The sequence below is a fragment of the Centruroides vittatus genome, unplaced genomic scaffold, assembly GCF_030686945.1.
Source record: "Centruroides vittatus isolate TY-2023 unplaced genomic scaffold, ASM3068694v2 contig_980, whole genome shotgun sequence".
NCBI lineage: Eukaryota > Metazoa > Arthropoda > Arachnida > Scorpiones > Buthidae > Centruroides > Centruroides vittatus.
In genome coordinates, this window is record NW_027122652.1 from 268,331 (window position 1) to 291,411 (window position 23,081).

General features: G+C 33.6%; 2 protein-coding genes and 1 long non-coding RNA gene across 5 annotated transcripts in view; 2 read left to right on the forward strand and 1 right to left on the reverse strand.

Moving 5' to 3' along the window:
- LOC136985898 (myoneurin-like) overlaps positions 1-13,055 on the forward strand; it is a 32,454-nt gene extending 19,399 nt beyond the window's left edge. Inside the window, exon 5 of one of the 2 annotated variants that reach the window (XM_067283289.1) lies at positions 12,487-13,055. In XM_067283289.1, coding sequence (XP_067139390.1) covers positions 12,487-12,947 — 461 coding nt within the window. In that variant the 3' untranslated portion in view covers positions 12,948-13,055. Of the gene's footprint in view, positions 1-2,727; positions 3,260-12,486 lie in introns of those variants that run through there. The other variant, XM_067283291.1, reaches the window with a different exon arrangement.
- The window catches only part of LOC136985886 (uncharacterized), a 148,081-nt gene that overhangs the window by 54,078 nt on the left and 70,922 nt on the right, over positions 1-23,081 (forward strand). The window lies entirely within an intron of this gene.
- LOC136985916 (uncharacterized) lies at positions 15,999-16,394 on the reverse strand. Its single transcript, XR_010882406.1, has 2 exons — positions 16,296-16,394; positions 15,999-16,213 (listed from the first exon to the last, which is right to left on the reverse strand). It is a non-coding gene; the product is annotated as an uncharacterized lncRNA (long non-coding RNA).

A 23,081-nucleotide genomic window follows, 5' to 3' on the forward strand; every position in this document is an offset into this window, starting at 1 on the left:
TTGCGAGATACTTGATCTTAATGAATTTTAACATAGAAAAGCTCCGTTCACAGGACACTCGTGTTACAGACATAGATAGTAAATATTTGTATGCTTGACCAAGCACCATTTAACACGTTATATCCAACTAATATATTACAACAACAAATAGGACAACTTTTGCAAGCTTTGCAGTAAGAGGATGAAATCAAATCTTTATTGTTTTCTAGTTGATCATCAGTAGAATGTTCATTTTCATTTAATTTTATAAAAGTTTCACTGACATTTTCCTTTAAAATATTCCATGACGATTTAAAATGTTGCAATTCTGAAATAATATTGAGTTGCTTCTGGATTAAACTGTAGTAACGCTTTACAGCTCTATATGAAGTGTCCAGTGGAGTCGGGTTAAATTACCAGATAGTCCTTTCAATTAGAGTTTGTTCTCGGGTTGGTTTATTTTTGCGTCTTTAGTTAAAGAACGATAGAATTGTTTACGAATGTACTGTACAGTACATACATATACTCTCTTGGACTTCACTTAGTCTTGAAAAGGGGTCAAGCGCGCATGGACAGTCTACGAAAGTATATGTGCATTTGTACACAATTCTATCATCCCTTAAAGACACAAAAATGAACCAACCCAAGGACCAACTCTAGTTGCGTCGAATATATGTACGAAGCGGGCTCTTGGTATTTAGTACGATTACAAACAACTAGATGTCAGTATTTTAAATTTTTATTTTATATAGCGTTATATTGTTTTGTAATATTTTGTTCAACGCCGCAGGTTGCCCATCTATAATCAACGCCATTGTGGGTGAATGGCAAACTAAAAATTAGTTAGCTGAACTTAAAAAATAGATTATTTTTAATTAAATTATTTGGAATATAGAGAAATTATTATTGAATAACATTTTTACTTATCTAAAATAAAGGAAATGATATAATCGGCCATTAAATCTGTTATGATTACAATCAACGTTTTGGTGGCTGGGTGAAAAACCAATAACTCGGGCTTCCAAAGATTCATAGGGGTGGTGAATAGTTTCTAGCAACGTAAACAAATGACCAATTTTGTCTGTTTTGATTATTTTTCTCCTAGGATGCTTTGTGTTTGGGCCGAGTCGGCCAATGTAGTGTTGGACTCGGGTCGGCTGGACTAATTTAACTTCGGCCTCTGGTAGGACCGGGTAAAACGATAAAGGCCTACACATATATCTATATTACACCTAAAAATTGAAATTTATCTTATTTAACGAAAAAAAAATAAATGATTATTTTAAAAAATAAAACCGAACAAAACGGTATATTATGTACATATTTAGAAAAACGACCCAAATTGTATACGGCCCGTGTGGAATTTTCCACATTTTCCACGTGGCCAGTCTGCCCCTGCAAGAAACCATGAGTACTCACCCTGGTTTGTTGTTCATGGATACTTTTTCAGAAATAGACAACTCAAGACAAATTTGTGTCAACAGACAGAACTGATTTTGTTGACATAAATTTTTGTATAGGCCTATATATATATATCTTGACAATTTGTTCAGTATTTATTGCATAGTAAAGTAAATTATATATCACTATCTCCCATGATATCAAAGTCAGAAACATCTTCACTCTTCACGTTAAGCATTTCTGAATTAACACCAAATCTGTGCTGACATCTTCCCACATGCAATCAGCCTCAATACCATTTGAAGCAATGGAAAACACATAAAAAAGTGCAACACAACTTTTCTGAGATTTTCATGCAAGACTGAAGGCATTACTGTAATAAACTAATTGATTGAGCTAAGTTGTCTCTTTAAATATTTACTATTATGAATATTGGTCTAACAAAATCATTAAAATGACACAATGTAATTACTTACAGAGAAATAAGATGCATGGCACTAGAGGTTGCTAATTATGATATATTACATTGAATCTAAGATGCATCATCTTTTTAGAAATCTAAAATCTGGAAAACAGCGTCTTACATTCAAGTAAATACAGTATATACTGATAATTGATTTCTCAGAAATTTGCATTAATAACAGAACAATAAGATGAATAGTTTATAATTCAATGAAGAGTAAATGTATTTTAAACAGAAAATATCCATAAAGCTTTACAAACTGGAAACAATTAGTATTTTTATTCCCAAATATCAGATTTGTTGATATTAAATAATATTTTTATAGAAAAATTGATTTAAAAGGTAATTACAAAATTAAACAGATGTTATAACAATATATGTATCTTGCCTATGGCATTACCTTGTAATTAAAAACAAAATCATTTTCAGATTATTTATATCATGAAGAGCTTGTATAGAACTTTCTAAAAATATTAATATAAAATAAAAGGTTTCCCAGTGAAGTTCAAAAGTAGTGATTCCATTTAATTCTTAGATGCATGAAGATATATTGTATTAGAAAAAAAAATAAAGAAAATTAAGATTAGTTTCATGGCATGATCAAATCAAACTGGAAAATAAAAACTGTTTGAAAAAGCAAAAATTGAAATGTTACTTATGTCTTTTGAATTTTATATTTAAATACTTTCTAAATGAATTTTAAATTTAATTGCATAACTTAATTAAAGTTATGATACATTAAATACAAAAGAAAAAATCATTTATTTAAAGTGATATTTTTAGTATGTTTATTGTATTACGGATTAATAATTGAAAATGAGAAAAATGTCATTCCTGCTATGAATATGGATGAGAATTAAATGTTTACTGTATATCTTTTACAGTGTGTAAAGAATCTGAAGGCATAGAGAAGCAATTTGTGTGTGGCATTTGTAGAAAAGGATTTAAAAAATACAATAATTTGAAGACCCATCTGAGAACTCATACAGGAGAGAAGCCCTTCATGTGTGATGTTTGCAAAAGAGGATTTTGTCAAAAAATTCATTTAAAGAAACATTTCAGAATCCATACAGGAGAAAAACCTTTTTGCTGTGATATTTGCTATGAAAGATTTTCATTAAAAGGAAGTTTGAAAATACATCTTCGAATTCATACTGGAGAAAGACCTTTTACTTGCGATTTTTGCAAACAGACATTTGCTCACAGAAATACCCTGAATTATCATTTAAAAACCCACACCAAAGAAAGGCCTTATGTTTGTCATCTTTGTCAGAAAACATTTCCTATTAATAGTCGCTTAAAAAGACATATGGAAAGCCACTTCAAATAATAAATTGTTTGAATTGTTTAAAATGATTTCATAGAAAATTACCAAATAAAAGATTTTTTCTCTGTAGCTGTTAGTAAAAAAGATGCTATAAACTATAGTGTAATGTTTGATTTAAATACTTGAAGTGATTTTAGTATTGTAAAAAAGTATAAAATAGATTTTTTTTTATTTAGTTATGATATTTTCTGTTATACTGGAAATAATTTCATGGGAATATCAGAAAAATTATTTGTTCTGTATTGTTATATGAATTTTTTTTTACCACATTAATTGCAAATTTCTGTAAAAAAAACAGTTAAAATCAAAATGATAACAGCTTATTTAAAAAAAAAACAAAAAAACAAAATAAATGAAACTTGAAAATAAACATAAACAGATTGTTTCTTCTTGGTGCTGTCCATAAATGGTGTCCACACTGGAAGGGAGGGATGGGGTTATGACAGTTCAGACAAAGTTGGACAAGGGGAGGGGGGTTGAACTTCAATGAACATCCATTTTATTTTATTAAATTTTATGCAGTTACGTATTTTATTATTCAGAAAGTGATAAAGATTTTGAGGGGATTCAGTTTTGTTGGATGTCAAAAGAGCTCCCAGGAGGGGTTATGGAAACTTGGACAAACTGGGACAGTGGAGGAGGGAAAGTAAAAATTTCAAGAAAAATGTGGATATAATTTATGGACAGCCTCTTTATTCTTATTAAAAAAAATAAATAATAATAAAAAATCAAAAAATGTTTCAGTAGGAAATGGTTTATTTTTTCCTAAGACTTATTTATTAAAAAGAAAAAAAAGATATTAACAGTGACATCAGTAAAATGATATAATTGTGAAGTATTTTATTCCTGTTGTTTAGGGCCTTTACTGAAATACATCCTATATAATTTAAATAACAAAGATTAAAATTACAAAACCTGAAATGAATATTTATATAAAACATTTTATTATAATTTTAAATAATTCAATAAGAAATTATAAAGAAATTTTTGATATTTAAAAAAAATGCACAAAGATATTACAATTCTATCTTGCTAATTAAAAGTAATCCTGTTCATTTTTTCATTATATGTGCCAGCAAAACAAAAAGAAATCAGATTTTTTGAAAAATGATTTATAAAATCAATATGTACTACACATTTTAACATAAATATATATATTAAATACAGTATAAAAAAGTTTTAAAAAATACATGTATTTGACTGTAGCATTTTTTTATATCTTTTTATTCATATATAACTCAACTAACTTTTCACTAATCTGAACAATGTGTAATAATTAGTTTGGATTAACGAGAATGCACTGTATATTTTTAAATTTTAGATATTTATGGTAAAAAGTTTTGTAAAATTATCTTATTATTAAGAAAATTTTATTTTCATATGGACATAACGTAGTTGTTATTGAATATTTGTTAGAGATGAAATTTTGTTAGTCATTCAGACACTAAAAGTTACTCCATTAGAGCAGAAATTTTCATTTCTGAGCATTTCTAATATATGTTTAATATATAGAGTAGCATTATTAATTTTATATTTGCATTATAAATAAAACAAATTGTACACATTTTAAATGTTATATTGAATACATTCGTGAGAATTTAATTTGGTAACAAATTTAATGTTTAGCTTTCTTGTGAAATATATACAAAATTTTCATTATATATCTTAAATTTTATTTCAAAAAAAAAAGCAGCAATTAAATTTTTAGCTATCAATTAAATTGTTAAACCAGCAAGAAGTTGCATAACTTTCCCAGTAAAAAGTTTTAAAAAATTGTGTGTGGCACCATCTGTTGAGATTTTATTTAAAAAATAACTTTTATATTATTAATTATAATAAAAAAAGCAAAAGGCTTAATTTTGAGAGTAGAGATGAGTTTTTACATGATAAATTAAACATTGGTATAAGTAAAAAATTTTTATAACTTGGAAGCTTTTTGAGATATGATCCTTACCTCCTTAATATCTCCTGAACCAATGGTCTGATTTTCCTGAAAATTTGTAGAAACATTTTTCTTAATACATAAACTCTGCAAAATTTCAGAAAGTTTTGACAAAAGGTACAGGAGTTAAGCTTCAAAGTGAGTGAAAAAAAATTGTGCCCTCATATTCACACATATGTGTTAATGTTCATACAGAAAAATCCTCTAACTTTCTCTCACATTTCTCAATGTTTCAGGATCCCAAGTCCAAATAATGTAAAAATTTTGAGGAGTCATTTTTTTGACTTATACCATACTTTCCTCTTTTAGATAACAGCTCAAAAACTAAATTAACAATATTCAATCTCACAACTTCCTTATGTCTTCCAGCAATACAGTGGTGCCTCGTATAACGTACGCTGCGAACAACGGACTTTCTGTTTGGCCGTTACGTGACTCGAGCAACGGACTGGCTGCGAACAACGGACTTTCCGGCATAATTGGTGACTGCTCCATGGGTGCGTTTTTTAATAGCGGTCGCTCTGCGTCTCCGCTACTACAGGAGTGTGCTGCTGTTTGTAGGCATTTAGGAACGACGGTGAAAGAAAGAAAGATGGCGGCGCCCGCACTATCGATAGTATCGTGATGGAGGAATTTATAATTCTAAAATATGAGGTTTAAAAGGCAAAAGAAGAGTCCCAATTGTAAAATTTAACCATAAAATAGATTATTTGTTGAAAGAGCATTCAAAATAGCCCCGAAAAAAAATTTGTAAAGACAGTTACATCACCGCGTGCGCTAACTCGCGCTTTCACAATTTCTAAATTCTCATTCATAAAACCACATAATGGGCCCGGAAACAAAACTATCTGAGCCATGGAGGACGCCATGTTGCTTTCCACCGTAAACTACTGCTACAAGCGGCCATTTTTGCCGTTCGGCAGCGTGCACTCCCACCGGAATTTAGGAACGCGTTCCGCAGGAATTTTTAAACGGATGTTGCTCGCGCAGAGTTACGCGGAGGAATAAAAGAACGCACCCCATGTTGATTTTTTTATGCTGCGGAACGAATTAGATGTTTTAACATGTATTTCTATGGGAAAATGCGTTTCGTATAACGGACGTTTCACTTAACGGACGTGCACCTGGAACGGATTAAGTACGTTATATGAGGCACCACTGTATTTTATTAAAAACAAATGATTTTGGCTTAGTTCACAGGTCTGCTTCAGGTTCTAGACATTTGAACTGAACACTTTACTGTGTGTTCCAAAATTGGAATGTCCATTCCAATTTTGGAACAATCAGTAAATCAGGCCAAAAATGTTTGTTTTTAATGAAGTATTGGTGGAAGACGTATGGAAGGTGTGAAATTGATTATTGTTGGGATAAGTTTCAGCTTTGAATGACACATTACAAAAACAAAATTTAATAATAATAATTCATAATAGAAAAACAATAATTTTACATTTTTTATCTAATATTTTGAACTATTTTATTTTGAATTACTGTTTTTATTTAAACAATATATTGTTATATAGAATGAAATAGACTAGATTTTCTAATGAACTGAGGGGACCGTTAAGGGTACCTCTCTATAGTCGAAGTCAGCTAGATCGGTCAATCCGATCGCATCCACGAACAGAGTCGTCGTGGTGTTGAGCGGTATCTTATTGGATTGAAGAAAGAGTCTAAATGCTGTTATCGCGTGTTTATTTACAGCTAAGTACAACTCTATATACAGAAAGTATAACAATGTCGATCGTGGAGACAAGGGTTGGAGCACACGAGACGGACGTCTGAACCGAAGCATGTCGAGCCAAAAAGTGGCTAACCACGACCCTGACGTCATGCTGGTTGGGGACGGTGGTCAAGCGCAGTGTTGCCGACCGCCGCAGATCAAAAAATGATCATCACTTTAATCATAGAAGTGTTTTATATTTTAATATAAATCAATCTATCTATCAAATTAATTTTTTCTTCCAAAATTAACATAACTCATTCATTTTATTCACTAATTGTGTGCAGTTTAAATAAAAAGTATTAAAGTTGAAAGTGTTGCGTATTAGCGAGGTTAGATCGATTATTGAAAGTTTATATAATCTTTTATTATTGTGAAAATGAAAATGATTTAGTTTTGAATTTTTTGACTTCAATCTTAAACAGATTTATCAATATCCTGATTCATTTATATTGTTGAGTGAAATTCAATGAAATATGATATTACAATTATTGCATGTAAACATGATATTTTTAAATCTGTTTCCAATAGATGATCAGAATCTACCAAAAACTTCCAAAAGTTAAATATATGATTATAAGTAAGTAAATATGTGATTCACTCACCTCACACATTTTAAAAATTTTAAGTAAAATTGTTCTCGTATATAAAGGAATTAAACAACAATTAAAAATGCATTGTAATTATTAAACTATTTATTTTTAAATTTTAATTAGACTTTTTTCTCTTTTAATATGTAATGGTCAACATTAAAAGTTCCAAGCTTTTGAAATAAATTTTTCTGATAACTTTATAGTTTTTTTTTTAAATATAAATATATATTTTTTTTTAATTTCGTGGAGTTTGTCTTGAAAATTTATATGTAAAAACAATTTTGCATTTTCCAACATTTTGAACTGTTTTATTTTGAATTACTGTTGTTTTTAACAATTATTCTTTCCACCATATACCACAGGTGTAGCAGATCATGCGTTCCAGAACCATCTTGTATATGATCCAGATTGCCTCTCTGCTAAGACTGTAGTCCTGTCTAGTCAGTCTCAATAGTGTTGCTATTGTGAGGTTTGTTCTGGTTTGAACATTCCTCAGATGAGGCATCCAACATAGTGTCTGATCAATGACAATATCAAGGTACTTCAGCTCATTTGCCCTTTGGATGGGGTTCCTGATATGGTAAATTGGCCCACATGCCAACACACCCACCTGGGCCACTGTCAGGACTCTGACTTCTCAGAGCTGAAGGACAGTTTGTGTAGCTCTCCCTAGCAGATGAGCTGTTCTCAGTGGCGTAGCGTGGATGTCAGCCGCCCAGGGCGGAGAAAAATTTCGCCGCCCCCTTATTTAGGTATTTTTACAAGATATTATTATTTATTGTGAAATTTTGCCGCCCCCTATAAGTGCCGCCCGGGGCGGGTTGCCCCTGCCACCCCCACTACGCTACGCCACTGGCTGTTCTATTGCTTTGTTGCCACAAATCCATTTTGCATCCACTTATTCCAGCAACTACTAGCAACAAGTCATCTGCATAAGTCTACAGCTGGACATTGTCTGGCAGCACAAGTCCCGGTGCCATATCTGCAAGAACATTCCAAATGAGGGGCCCTATGCATGACCATTGGGGACAACCCCTTTCCAGTCTCTTGACAAATGTTGCACTTGTTGTATGATATTTGACCTTGGTCACTCAGGAAGCTCCTGACAAGCTAGAAGAGGGCAGTTGGCAAGTTTGCCTTCTGTAATTCACCCACTGTGGATGGCCACACATTGTCAAATGCCCTTATGATGTCCATTGAAATGAAGGACATGTGGAGACCTGCTGGCGGCTCTGTTGACTGCGCAGTTTAGTGCTTGGCAGGTTGATACTATAGGATATGCACGTGGTGAGTGATTCAACAAGAGAATATAACACACATATATGTTCTTGTCACCCGTGTTTATTTACTTTACAGGATTCTTTTACAATTCCGACACTCCTCGTTCTTTCTCTATTAACCTTTTCTACATATAATTCCTGCAGATACTCGGGTAGAATCGTTAAGCAGCCTCACGACAAAAGAATATTTACCGTGGTACAAAATAAGGAACTACGACTAAATACTTAAAACTACTTATACAAATAAAGAAAAAAGAGGAAAGATAGACAATAGGATAGTTGGATATATGAGGATAGAAAAGAATGGGTACCCAAAGTGTCGACAATCTTGGGGTGATGGTGGCGCTTGCTAGATTATTAACTTTTTGGGTTGATGATTGTGGACATCTATCTGATTCTCTCAATAAGCTTCTCGAGGTTTCTATATCGGGATATATTTCAGATTTTCTCTCGAAAGCCAGCTTAGTCTTGTCATCTCCTTTGTTCTCCAGTTGATGCTAGAACAACCTGGAGGCCTTCACAACACGTCCTATCTCTCCAACGTCCCAGTCGAAAAGTGATCTCTTGTCCTACACTTAGCCCTCAGGCTACCACCTTTTCTTTGTCTTTTAATTAGGTCACCACCATTTGAACAGGGAAGGGTTAGGAAAGAAAGAAGTTTCTAGGAAAAGATAGACAAAAGAACTAACGAAGAGGAAGAAAATGGAATAAATACTAAGAATAATATATAATACAATATACAAAATAAGGCGTACGGCCACAATACATCTGGACGGAACCCATATTGTCATGGGTGTAAAAGCCTTTGCTGCTTTAGATGGTAGAACATTGTCTGACAGAATTCTGTCTGAAACTTTCACCAGGACTGGCAGTAGACTTATTGTTCTATAAGCAGGGCCGGATTTACATAAGGGCATTTGGGGCCTGTGCCCAGGGCCCCCACAAAACTAAAAAAAAAATTATGTTTAAACATAATTTTTTTTCTATTACTGCGACAGCCTAGTGTGGCCTAATCATGAGGGCAACAGGCAGAGAAAACCAAACCCGGGAAAAAGCTATGAAACATCGGAAAATTTCGGGAAAAAATTTCACATAGGTATTTTTCAGTTAAATTAAAATAATTAGTTTTACACAATAAAATATATATATGTTTACAATAACCTTATTTTTAAATGAAATTTACAACTTCCTAGTTCAAATCTAATTGAAAGTACAGTATTTTGTGTAAATTTTCTAAATCATCAAATTTGCCTACTCTTAAAGGAGGGACCCCCACCAAATTTGTGCCCAGGGCCCCTGGATTGGTAAATCCGGCCCTGTCTATAAGACTTCAGGTGCCCACTTCTGCTGCTCTGGGAAGTAACCCAGGAGTACACACTTCTGATATGATACAGAGCAGGTCTGGCTGGACCTTTGCAGAACTGTGATCCCATCCAGGCCAGGTGCCTTCCCTCTCTTCAGGCTGCTGATGGTGTGGGCTACCTCTGAGTTGGTCACTGGCTTGGGACCAGTCTTAAGAATCAGCAGCTCCATATCCCTTCAAAGCTGTCACTGGTATTGTCAGACTGCTCATCACTCAGAAAGAATGATTGGAGCAGTACCTCTATGGTTTCCTCCTGACTGGAAAATCTTGTGCCATCAAGTCATTTGACAGGCTCCAAGACTTTTTCTTTTCAACTTCCCCACTACCAACTTATAGAATGGGTTTTTGTCTTTCACAAAAACTGAACCACAAGGTCTGTTTTGCATTGTATTTGTATTCAGCATTGGCCCTATGTAACTCCAGTTTCCTGGTTGTCCAAAGGTCTTCATCGCTGCATCGCTGAAAGCATTGTTGGTGCACCCTCTTGTGCTTCTTCAATACACTCAGTTCTTGGGTCTACCATGGAACTGACCAGTGGATGGTAGGCCACCGTCACATGATCAAGCAGTCAACAGGATACTCTGTTAGAGTATTAGTCTCCTGCTGCTCTTACTGCTTCAGTCAAGTTGGCCACAGCTACCTCCAGATCCCCAACATTGTCAATCTCAGTGACTGATATAACTAAGTTGATTGTTTTTTCGGCAAGGCATTTGTTAAACTTGTCTCGGTTTTGGCAGTTAGCTTGTAGCAACAACTTGGCCAGTCAGGTAATTCACTCATCACCTCATAGGTAAAGAAGTGATGGACACTACAGCTTTCTGCTTTGCCCATTTCCCATGCTGCAAGGTAAATCTCGGCATAGCCCCACTCACAATAGTGAGGTCAATCCAGCTTTCACCCACAGGTGAAGAGAAGGTAGCAATCCTGAATGGATCATTTAGAACATGTACATCCCAACCCTCCACTGCTTCCTTCACAGTCTTTCCAGCCAAATCATCTATAGAGGAGCCCTAAAATAAGTGTTTGGTGTTAAAATTGCTTGCCAAAACTACCCAGTTGTGAGGCAAGACAGCCCTTTTCAAGTTTCCCTAGAAGGAGGAATCTGAGGAGGAATCACTTCCTCTGGCCCCATTTTGCAAATTAAAAGTGAACAGATTTATAATCTACTTGGTCCATCTGTAAAAAGAGTTCTATATTGTTTTTGATTTATGTTGTCCATAAATTCTTGGTATACCTCTTGGGTATTTCTTATTATTAACAGATTGTCAACATAGCAGAATATGGTTGTTATATAACTGTTGAGCAAATGCACCACTGGTGTTTCAACAAAGGTTAAACTTACTTCAGAGAATTATCCTGCTATTGGTGAGCCTATTGGAGACATTTTCAACTGTGTATAAAACTTTTTATCAAGAATTTCAAATGATCAAAAAGAGAACTGTTGAATGTGTTGCCAACACTTGTATTCCATCTTTTGTAAGGATTGGACACATACTCCAAAAAACATTTAAATCTTGATTAAAAATTAGATTCCTTAATTCTTTCTAGCATCAAATGTTCCTTAATTTCTCTGGAGTCATCTAGTTTATGTAAATGAATAAGTTCATTATGAAGTTTGCTTTAACACCAAAAAATTTAGTAATAATTTCGTATTTTGATAATAATGTTTTTATTGTCATGCATTTTGAGTTTTATTTTACCATGTTACTATATTAACTAGACTGATATTTCTCAGAATTGGATTTGTAAACTCATCTCTTGTTGTCAGTTATTGTATTCATCCATTTTGATAGCTTTTTTCTTATTAGAAGTTTTAGGGACAGTATAATGAATATTTTTTATACATAGAATTCCATGTACAGTTTTATAATATAGTACAGTAGAGCGTCATTTATCCGAATCAATTGGGGACTGGGGTTTTTCGGATAACCGATTATGTACGAAAAAATATATTAACCTATCCAATGTTGAAATTTTTCTCCGTCGCGTGTTGCTTTGTGTTGAATTGTTTGATTTTAAATCTAATGAAAATTTTTATTATAATAATCGAGGCTATTGTATCGTTAAAAATTATTTCTTTATTTTGTATAAACAAAATAAATATATTGAAAAATATAAAAACAAAATAATTATACTTTAGAAGTTAATCTAGTATCAAAAACGTTCGATTCAGCACGACCACAGTCTGACTGGAAAGCTTTTGGTTAACCAGCTTTTGGATAAATGACGCTGTACTGTAATTACATAAATTATATTTAAATGATGTAATTGTCTAATGATTACTTTTATCTTGTAACAATAAATGCAATTAATTTATTCTGCTAATTTCTGCTAATTTATTGTTAATTTTAGTTGATAATAATTAATGAAAATGTTAAAAAATTTATAGACTAACATATTTAATTATTTGTTTTCTAGGAAAAGATAGTGTCTACATGAGTAAGAAAAATTTTATGTGTACCATTTGCCATAAAACATTTTCTCAGAAAGGATATTTGAAGACACATGTTCGTCTACATACTGGAGAGAAACCTCATTTATGTGAAGTGTGTAACAAAGGATTTGCAGAAAAAGGTGTTCTTAAAAGGCATCTTCAGATTCATATAGGAGAAAAGCCTTTCCAATGCAGTTTTTGTCAAAAAAGATTCATTAGAAAAGGGATTCTAAATATTCACATGCGTATACACACAGGAGAAAAACCATATTTGTGTGGTATATGCAAAAAAGGTTTTGCAGATAGGAGAAATCTCACTGCCCATCTTCGTATACATACTGGTGAAAATCCTTTTTCTTGTGAAATCTGTGATAAAAAATTTAAGTGGAGCCATCAACTGAAACGCCATCAGAAAAGGCATCTTATGCCAGGATGGAGTGTTTGATTCTATTAAACTGTATTATACATATTTGTACTTGTAAAACATTTTAAAACATTGCTTTAATTATAAATGCAGTGTTATAAATAGAAAAAATAATAATAATACTTTAAATTAGGTTTAATATGAAAATTTCACAAAATATAAATTTATCATTTTTTAGATGAATTGAAAATCATGCAAGATATTGTTATAGTTATTTCATTAAACTTTCTGTAGGGAAGACTTCCATCTGCAGATAGTTCCACCAGCAGACAATTTAAATTTCGTGATGTGTATCTTGTCAAGAGACTTCCCTAGTTTACTTCTAAATGGCAGCTGTGTACTGAATCTGCAGTATAAACTTCAGTATGATAGGGAAACCATGTGGACATAGGAAATAGTAAACCAATTTTAGAAACCAACTTTAAATTATACTGGAAATTAGAATTAATATGAAAATTAGCACCTTTAATCATCCAGCACAAATGTTTAACAAAATAAAAACGTTTTCGATCGTTTTTAACGGTCATCTTCCGTTAAAACTCAAATTAATAAAAGAATACTAAAATGGAATATAAGCAATTAAATACGAAAAATAATAAATGCGCATGCGCAACTACAAATAGATTGCGCATGATGCCTAATATACATATATTACAGAATGAATGAATAAAATTATATAACAAAAATACGTGGCCGCATCCTTGTATGTTATTATTGTTTATCTTTATAAAATGATTTCCATGCGGTTGATAAAGAATCCCTATGATTGATACATCCCGTTTTTTCTTGGGCTTTATATATTTCTAGCTTTTCTAGATGTTTGATTGTATGTCTATTGTTCGTCGGCTTGATGATGGAAGCATGGTCCCTTAATACGTCAATATCCTGTTGCTTGGCGTATGATGCTAGAACCGTACTGTCTAGATTCTTATTAATCGAGTACTGGTGTTCTTTGATCCTTTGTTCTAAGTGCCGTAAAGTAGCTCCCACATAAACAATATCCGAATCAAATCGTTGGTCCTTTATTGGTATGGAGTAAACCCCTGTTAAAGAGTTCTGATCTTCTCTCTTCTTGTCATTCCTTAACAATTTGTAAAGAAATGACAGATGATAAACTGTCGGATTACCGATGTAATCTGACAGTTTACAAATTGTTAAGGAATGACAAGAAGAGAGAAGATCGGAACTCTTTAACAGGGGTTTACTCCATACCAATAAAGGACCAACGATTTGATTCGGATATTGTTTATGTGGGAGCTACTTTACGGCACTTAGAACAAAGGATCAAAGAACACCAGTACTCGATTAATAAGAATCTAGACAGTACGGTTCTAGCATCATACGCCAAGCAACAGGATATTGACGTATTATGGGACCATGCTTCCATCATCAAGCCGACGAACAATAGACATACAATCAAACATCTAGAAAAGCTAGAAATATATAAAGCCCAAGAAAAAACGGGATGTATCAATCATAGGGACGCAGATTCTTTATCAACAGCATGGAAATCGTTTTATAAAGATAAACAATAATAACATACAAGGATGTGGCCACGTATTTTTGTTATATAATTTTATTCATTTATTCTGTAATATATGTATATTAGGCATCATGCGCAATCTATTTGTAGTTGCGCATGTGCATTTATTATTTTTCGTATTTAATTGCTTATATTCCATTTTAGTATTCTTTTATTAATTTGAGTTTTAACTGAGGATGACCGTTAAAAACGATCGAAAATGTTTTTATTTTGTTAAACATTTGTGCTGGATGATTGAAGGTGCTAATTTTCATACCAATTTTAGAGTCTAGTTACGTTTCAGGTGACACTTATAAGATTTTGACATCACATTTTGCAGCATTCCAGTTGAGGTTAAACTGTGAAGAAATTTGTCTATTGGGGAACATGTAGATCCTTGTTATATTGTTGTCAAACCATAAATTTTCTCAATATCACTCACATAACAAAAAATGTATCTGGTTTCTACCACCAGATGCATCCAGTAATGGAAATATGCCTACAGGTGAAACAGATTTTGTTTACTTTTTAAACAATACAATGCTGATGAAAACCTGTTGCAATGTAATCATTATTAAGAGGTATTAACATATTTACATCATTAATAAGTTTTCTAGGTGGGTAATGATCTTCAAAATGCCATTGCCAAAGTATTGCCTGATGAATGTACTTGTACAGGATTTATCTGCATCTGATAATGAACTTGTCACATTTCTCATAAGAAAAAATTGTTCATAGGTATTTACAAACACAATTTATTGTGACATCATCACAATGACGGGCTGAAGTTTTTAATTATATTTTTAATTTATTTAATTTAAAATATATGCTCTCTACCTCAAATTAGTGTCTTGCCGCTGTATATCATACCTTTCTTGCTAGCAACAGAGTTGTGCTAGTCATCTATCTAACTCCTTTTAGGAGAAAATTTTTTAATTGAAATAACATGACTTTCCAGTGCAAACTGGAAGTTTGTATGTAGTTAATCAGAGCCTCCTGCCCCTTATCTGGACTTTCATCTATATAACTCTGTCCCCAAGATTAAGGAAGGACAGACAGACGATAATGGAAATTTATAGGTATACAATTTTTTCAAATTGCAGCCCAATTACCAAGAAACATTTAGTTGACATAAACAGGGTTCCTACCCATCTGGAAAGTTAGGGAATTTGGCTCCTTGGCTGCCTTGTTGACTTTTTAGTTGACAATACAGTTGACTAAGTGTAGTTGCATTGCAATACATTACTTCTTGCTGCAGGCAGCAAGAAGTAATGTATTGCAATGCAACTTATGAAAGGTGCAGAATATTTTCAGGATCCAAAGTTTCCCCAAAAATTTACAAAGTACAAAAAATGATAAATGTGATACCATTTAAATTAAAATTATAATTTTTTTACTTTAATAATTTTTATTGTAAAAAACAATTTCTGATTTTTTTCCAGTTTATTAATATTTTGTAAAGTTCAGGAAATCTATTAAGGGATAAATTTAATAAATACAAGGGCTGTTTCTTTTTCAACCTCTGATAGTTCATAAAACAAAGACAAATGTAAATAACAAAATGAATTTATTACCAAAAGTTAAGTACAAACATGGTTACTTTTTGGCATAATCACCATGAAGATTGAGGCATTTGTCATATCTGTTGACAAGCTTTTCCATCTCCTCTTCATAGATTGTTGGCTCCAGTGAATTGAGATGGCCTTAATGACATTGTTTTGAAGATATTCATTAGTCTCAAACCTCTGCCCTCCTAGTCTCAAACCTTGGTAGTTATATAAATAATTCTATAATATAACAAACATTGAAACAAAAACCATACAAAGAGTTTGGTTATTTCAGCCTACCATTGTCACATTTATCATGATACTTGAATGGTATGAAATGGCACAATTTCATTGGTCAAGTAGACACCAATTGAAAACCACTTAAATCAAATTTTGTGCAGACTGGTAACCTATTCGAATGTCATCATACTGGTGGGTCTGATAGGAAGAAGGAACTGTTGCAGATGGAGGTTGAAGTTAATTTGACCAAAAGTTGTAGTAGTACTCCTCCTGGGAGAGAGAGAAAGAGAATGGTCAATAACTACTAATTAATATTGGTCTACTATTAATATTTGAAAGTGATCTGTGTTGGATGGCTTGTGATGGCTCCACATGTGATCAAAGTTGGATGGCTTGTGACCTTAACATCCAAAAGATTTGATATAAGACCTGTTTAAATAAAAAATTTTGTAAAAGTGCAAGAATAATTGCTTTTATATGGTCCTGTAAAAAAACTGATGAAACCAGGTTGAAAAAAGTAAAGATTAGCCAAAACATCCAAGTAAAGGAACTTTTGAAAGTTGTGGCATAAGAATACTGGAAGCAAATTTGACTTTATTCACATGTTAAGTCTTACAACTCAACATGTGAATAAAGTGCACACAGACTATAACTACAGGAAATTTTGAATGAAGCAATGTTGCCATGATAATAATTAGGAAAAATAAACATTGGCACAGAAAGACTTCAAGCTCTATTTGTGCCTAAATGAGAATTCTCTGCACAAGCATCAATGGAACATTGCATTGGGTATTAGGAATCTCACAAAAAAATCCATTTGTCTGAAGCCTCCAGCATACAATTTGTCTTATAACACTGCTGTTGAGGACTGGTAGTTCTTGAATATCACTTCTTAGTTGATGTCCAGTGTAATATGACCCAAAGCCTGGCTATGATGCTCTGTAGCACATTCTGAATCCTGGACACATCTGTCTGCAGCTGGCCTGCTTTTAGCCTTCCAATAATTCTTTTTTTTGTAAGATCATAAGATTATCTATATAGTGTCTTTTTGGCATTACCACTGTCAGTATCATAAAGCAAAACAGTAACAAACTGTTTTCAATGGTTAAACTGCAACAGAAACATTGCTGTGCTACTGTGTGTTTGCCTGCATATTTTGCATAAACTTGTGCTCTTTAATGAAACATTTGACTATATTCCATGTATTTTTGTTGTCTGCAACATTCACATAAATTTTCTACTTTTTTATATTAGTTTTTGTTCTATCTATGAATTAGACGATTATGCTTATTTGTGGATAAAACTGTAATAATAAGTTGATTTATCAAAAACATTTGTAATTTAGATTATGTTCTTAGAGTAAGAATGAAACAGAACATATCTTTTAAAACATTGTATAATCCTGTAATTTGTATGAACTATTAATTAAATATAGAATTATTAAAACATTATATACTAAAAACATTTAGAAAAAGTTTGTTATAAATATTCTAAATATTATAGTTACATGCTTATGCAAAACATCTCATATATTATTACTATTAACAAAATATATATCAATTATTAACAGAACCAAAACAATTGTTCTCATGAGGCATTAGTGCATTAGAAACTACATTACCTAAATTTCTTCACATTGGTCAAAGCTTTTATGAATAAACCTAATCCATAATGCTTTAGCAGCATATATGAAAAATGGTAAAAAGCTTTGTCCTAAGTTATCTGTTAAAAATCTAAATAAATCCTCATGATGAACAAATTCCTTACTACATAAGCATCTTAAAATACAGGTACTCAGATACAGCAGACACTTGTAAAATACAGGGAATATGTTCTACATCATAGGAAATTGCATTATATGAGAGATGCATTATCAGACATTAGCGAGGTTGCAACCGAAGTTTTCTTCTGTAAAACGTGAACATCGAACGTCACTATCTTGTAAGTGGCGCTTGATATACCACGTTCATGTTTTAGAGATGAAAACTTCGGCCACAACCTCGCTAATTTTATGCAAGTTTAAACTTCTTGCATTATATGAATTAGCATTATAGGGGAACACATTATACAGGAGTTTACTGTATATTTGCAAATAATTTCAATTGGGATTAAATAAAAAATATTTCAACTTTAATTCAATTTATAGTTATCACATCTATATCATCAATAACAAGAAAAATAATTTTGAATTTTCAGTTAAGGAATGGTTTAACTGACAGCCGAGTAGCCTATAAAGGAAGGTTTGGTCGTCTAAAGTTTTATTCTAGAACACGTGATAAAAATAAATGGTGGTTACCAAAAATTTTTGGATTGACTGTGTCTTTACAAAAAAAGTAATATATTGTAAGATGAGCCCACCAGTGGCCAAGCGGTCTTCGTTCCCAAACACTGGCAGTTCGGTCATGGGTTCGTGCCTCGCTCAGACGGGCTGGCCACGTGGAGTTTTCCAGGTTTTCTCCACGTCTGTAACGCCTAAATAAGGCCAGTTTCCCTTAAAAGTCATCCCCCTAGGCACATCACCCAAGTGTTGGGTTGCCATAACTAAGCAAACAAATATATTGTAAGAGACTCTTATCACATCATGGCAGCTAACAAAAAGTGATAAACTTATTTCGGTAATACTTTCCAGTCCTTATTTAAACGTAAGACCGTGAAAAATTTTTCGTAGGCGATCTATCTCGGATTCCATCTCTCCTCACCCATTATGGGTCTGGCAAAAGTCTCTTACTGCTATAAGGAAAAAAAATTATATAGAGGCTTCGGACCTAAAAAAAAGTACGCCTATATAATAATCGAGTAAAAATTATTTTGGTTAAAAAATTACAATTACAGTGAAAAAAGGTAGATGCCCTGTTGCCGTAAACCCTGGTACACTGATGTAGACACCCCCTCCTCTCGGTGGTGCAACGAACATCCCCCTCACCACAATGCGTGGTTTGGGTTAGTTTTGTTTGTTTTGTCTTGTGTTAGAGGTTGATAGTTCATTGTTTTTCTAATCGGTGTTAGAGCCACGACTACAGAGGACCTCCCGGTAGTACATAATACGTTTTCACTATATATATCAGTAGTTTGGAGTGAAATCGATCCAAGGGTGTTTATGAATTGATGTTAAATATCTAGCTTTATTTTCTAAGATTTTATTTCGTATCAATGCAAAACAGTCGACAACGGAAACAAACGAGAAGTCTTCTTAGCTACGTTATTAACAAATGCTTCTAACTTTTTAAAATAAAATAAAATTTATACGAACGATTATTAAAGTTACACGTACACGATGGCAACGTCATAGCTGGCGTGTGTGGCTGTAGATAGGTGGAGTTGTGTATTTAATCAACGCCACCTATAACACATCCGTCGATATTGTTTAGCCAAGGCCAGTTGATCGCTTCGCTAGTAAGGCCGTCCGCCGTAAGGAAAATTGCCGTATTCACACTGTTTCCATTTTTCGCCGCTGCGAAAGATTTTGGCGCTAGTTAACGGTGAGAGACACGCGTTCAGTGAATTGGTCGTTTTGTACTTTTGTGTGCAGGTATAGCTATTTTATGAAATTGTGATAATTGTATATTGTTATATTTATTCGTGAGTTATACACAGTTGACGGGACTTTCTCTTCAACAGCAGCTTGGTATATAGATAACGTGACCATTTATTTTTTGACTCAAAACGGGACATTGGTTTATTTAGGTTAATTAACAGGTAGTCAATAAAAAAAACACTTTTTTAAAGTTATTTATTCAGAAAAAGTCAGTTAGCTTAAAAGTTACGAATTAAAAAATATATATACCCGAAACGTTTAGTTATATTTATATTTATCAGAGGAACAAATTTGCTTTAATATAGCTGGTGATGATTTTAAGTAAGAATGAAACTCTTGGCACGTTTTTTTTATATTCACCTTAATTATCAACATCGCCTTTAGAACTGAAATTTGTAACTGGGTCTTCTCAGATGGCCACAATTTGTTCATCATAGAAAATACTCTTTCTACTGGAGCATTTGTAGCAGGCAAACATAAAATATATTCAATTAAAATAGAAAAGTTTTCATGCTGAAGATTGTTGGCTTGAAAGTGTTTGAATACTTCCACCCAACGAGTTTCCGTGGAAACATTTAGATTATTCCATTCGGTTACTTTATCCGATGTAATGTAGTTACAAATTAACGAAAATTCGTCAAAAACTTCTGCATCTTTATTACAGTCAATATATTCCTTTTCAATTAATACATCCAGAGATTTTTGAACGTCTTCCCATGCGGGGACCTTTTTTAAATCTGCCCAATAAAATATCTCCATTTCTTTGGTAAGAAAGCAAGTCCACTGCTCCAGATATTCACGGCTTGTTTGATAAAATTCTGTAGCCGCCCTTTTCACAAACTCTTCATCTATGTCAGTAACATTATCTTTCGATTTCACTATTAATTGACGGACCATAAATGGAAGAAACTGATTGGTCTGTTTCTGAGTCAAATTGTCTTTTAGTTGATTGATTTCTTTTGCAGCTTCAATTGCCGATACAGTCTGACCTTCCAGTTTCAATACAGCTTGATGAAAACTTGCTGACAGAGCGTGTAAAAAATAAAGCCACAATTCGGATGTGGGATCTTCAAAAAAGTTTTTTAGTAACAGGGGACATTTTTCAATACTCAAAAAGTAGTTTTTTAATGGCTGATACATTTTTAAAACCCTTTCCAAGGCAGGCATAAGAGCAAGCCATCTAGTTTTGCTATAGCCGAGCATTTGTTGATATTCCGTTTCAGTTTCGGCGCAAAACTCCTTTAGAGCTTCAACTCGAATCGTGTAAATATAAAAAAATGAATATATCTTCACAATAATGCTTTCGTAATCTAAGGGTAGCCTGTCTGCAGCAGATTTTATTGCATTGTGAATTACATGGGCTCCACATCCAATACCTATCAATGGCTTTTTCAGTGATGATTGCAATTTCGTTAACACATTGTTAGTTCCTCGCCTAGCCGCACCTCCGAAATTGACGTTGGCATTGTCTCCGCAAAATGCCACGACTTTTGCTGTCAAATTATTATCTGTCAACACTTGGTTTAAATAATCGACAATGATGTCAGAAGTCTCACCTGGTTGGTCTTGGAGATCTAAAATTTTTACTTGCACACCTACGTAAGGTTGAAAAAAGCGCACTAGAATAGGGTATATTTTCTTGTTACCGTGGTTTGAAGCGTCGTTTAGTATTGTAATACAATTGGACTTATCAAGATCATCTTTTAATTCTTTCATTGCTGTAGGCGTCAAAACATTTACTACAATAGCTTCTGATTTCGTACGCGCGCATGTAAATTTGGGATCAAAACATGATTGAATTAATTTCGACGCACAATCATTAGAGCGAAAACTGTGGTTTTCTTGAATCGTGTGATAAGCCCAGACGCCTTCTGCCGCGGCGATATCCAAATCCTTTAAAGTTGGTGCGTCCGATTTCTTGAAAAAGGTTAACATCGAAGAACTCGAAGCGGCGACACTTTTCACATCTGACATCTGAGGGAGTATTTATTTGCTTGATAAACGGATATTTTGCTTGTAAGTTAACATTGAACGTACACTTGCGTTTCGGCATTTTAACTTATGATTCCAAAACAAAAGAAGTTTAAGTTATTTACTAGGTGCACGAGCATCAAACAACAACAAAACAAATATCGAGAAGTGGGCGAACGAAAAATCTGCCAAACAATTAGTCAACAAAGCGCGAGCGATGACGTCTTCGCCACTCTCGGCTATCGTCGCGTCAACCGACGACGCGGTTTGCTCTCGCACACCGATCGCGTCCGGCCGCGGCGCGACGGCCGTCCGGCCGGCTCGACTACTCAAATTTTCGCGCGGTTTCAGAAAACGGGACAATTTTGCGTCCCAGAGTTCATTTCGGGGACACCGGGACTCGTAACTCTAAAAAGGGACAGTCCCGTTCAAAACAGGACGTCTGGTCACGTTATATATAGATAAAAATACATTCATTGTGTAGCTCTCTATCTGACAACACTCAGCACAGTTGATGTTGTAAAGTACTTGCTGAATACCGTCAAATTCAGATATGTTTTGACGAGAGATTTAACAGTGATCCAATTGAGTCCTTCTTTAGCTGCATTCGTTTAATGAAGTTTAATGCAGTTTAATGGAGGAAATGACAAATTAGCAGCATCTCTTACAACGCAAATGATTTTAAAAGTTGGTATCTTACAGGCTGCACAGAATGGAAATGCACCATGCTCTTTTTTTTCCTCAAAGTTGTTACCTGTTATGACAGAAACCAATTATAATGTTGAAGATAAAGTCTGTAAATTGCATGATTCTTCACTGTCTATTTTGCAAAAATTGCAATCTGTTACACAAGACTGCAGTGTTCCCTGTACAATTGAAAATGCTTCTCTGGCAGTTATCAGTGGTTACTTAATTAGAGTTCTTGAAGAGAAGATTGCATGCTACGAGTGCCTTGAAATCCTCAACCATCCTGCAAGTAATGGAGCTCTTTTTGGCTTAATATCAAACCAAGATAGAGGACAGCTTCGTTATCCGAGACCAGCGTTGGTGGGAGTGATTAGAATTCTTACAGATTTTTTTGATGATGTAATGACATACACAAATCTTGTCAGGCTAGTTTGAAAGTTAAGCTGATAAAGGTCATTTTGCCATACTTGAAAAACTGCCCTGTACTGTGGTGTAAGGCTAACACTGATGGTGCACATTCAAATCACAATAATCGCATGTGCAATATTATAGCAACAAAGTTTGTTAGCCCTTTACTAACCAATTGGACTGGACAATTAAGTCAAACTGTGGAAAAAGTTCTCAGACTGTATCATAAGCCCACTTCTAGAAAA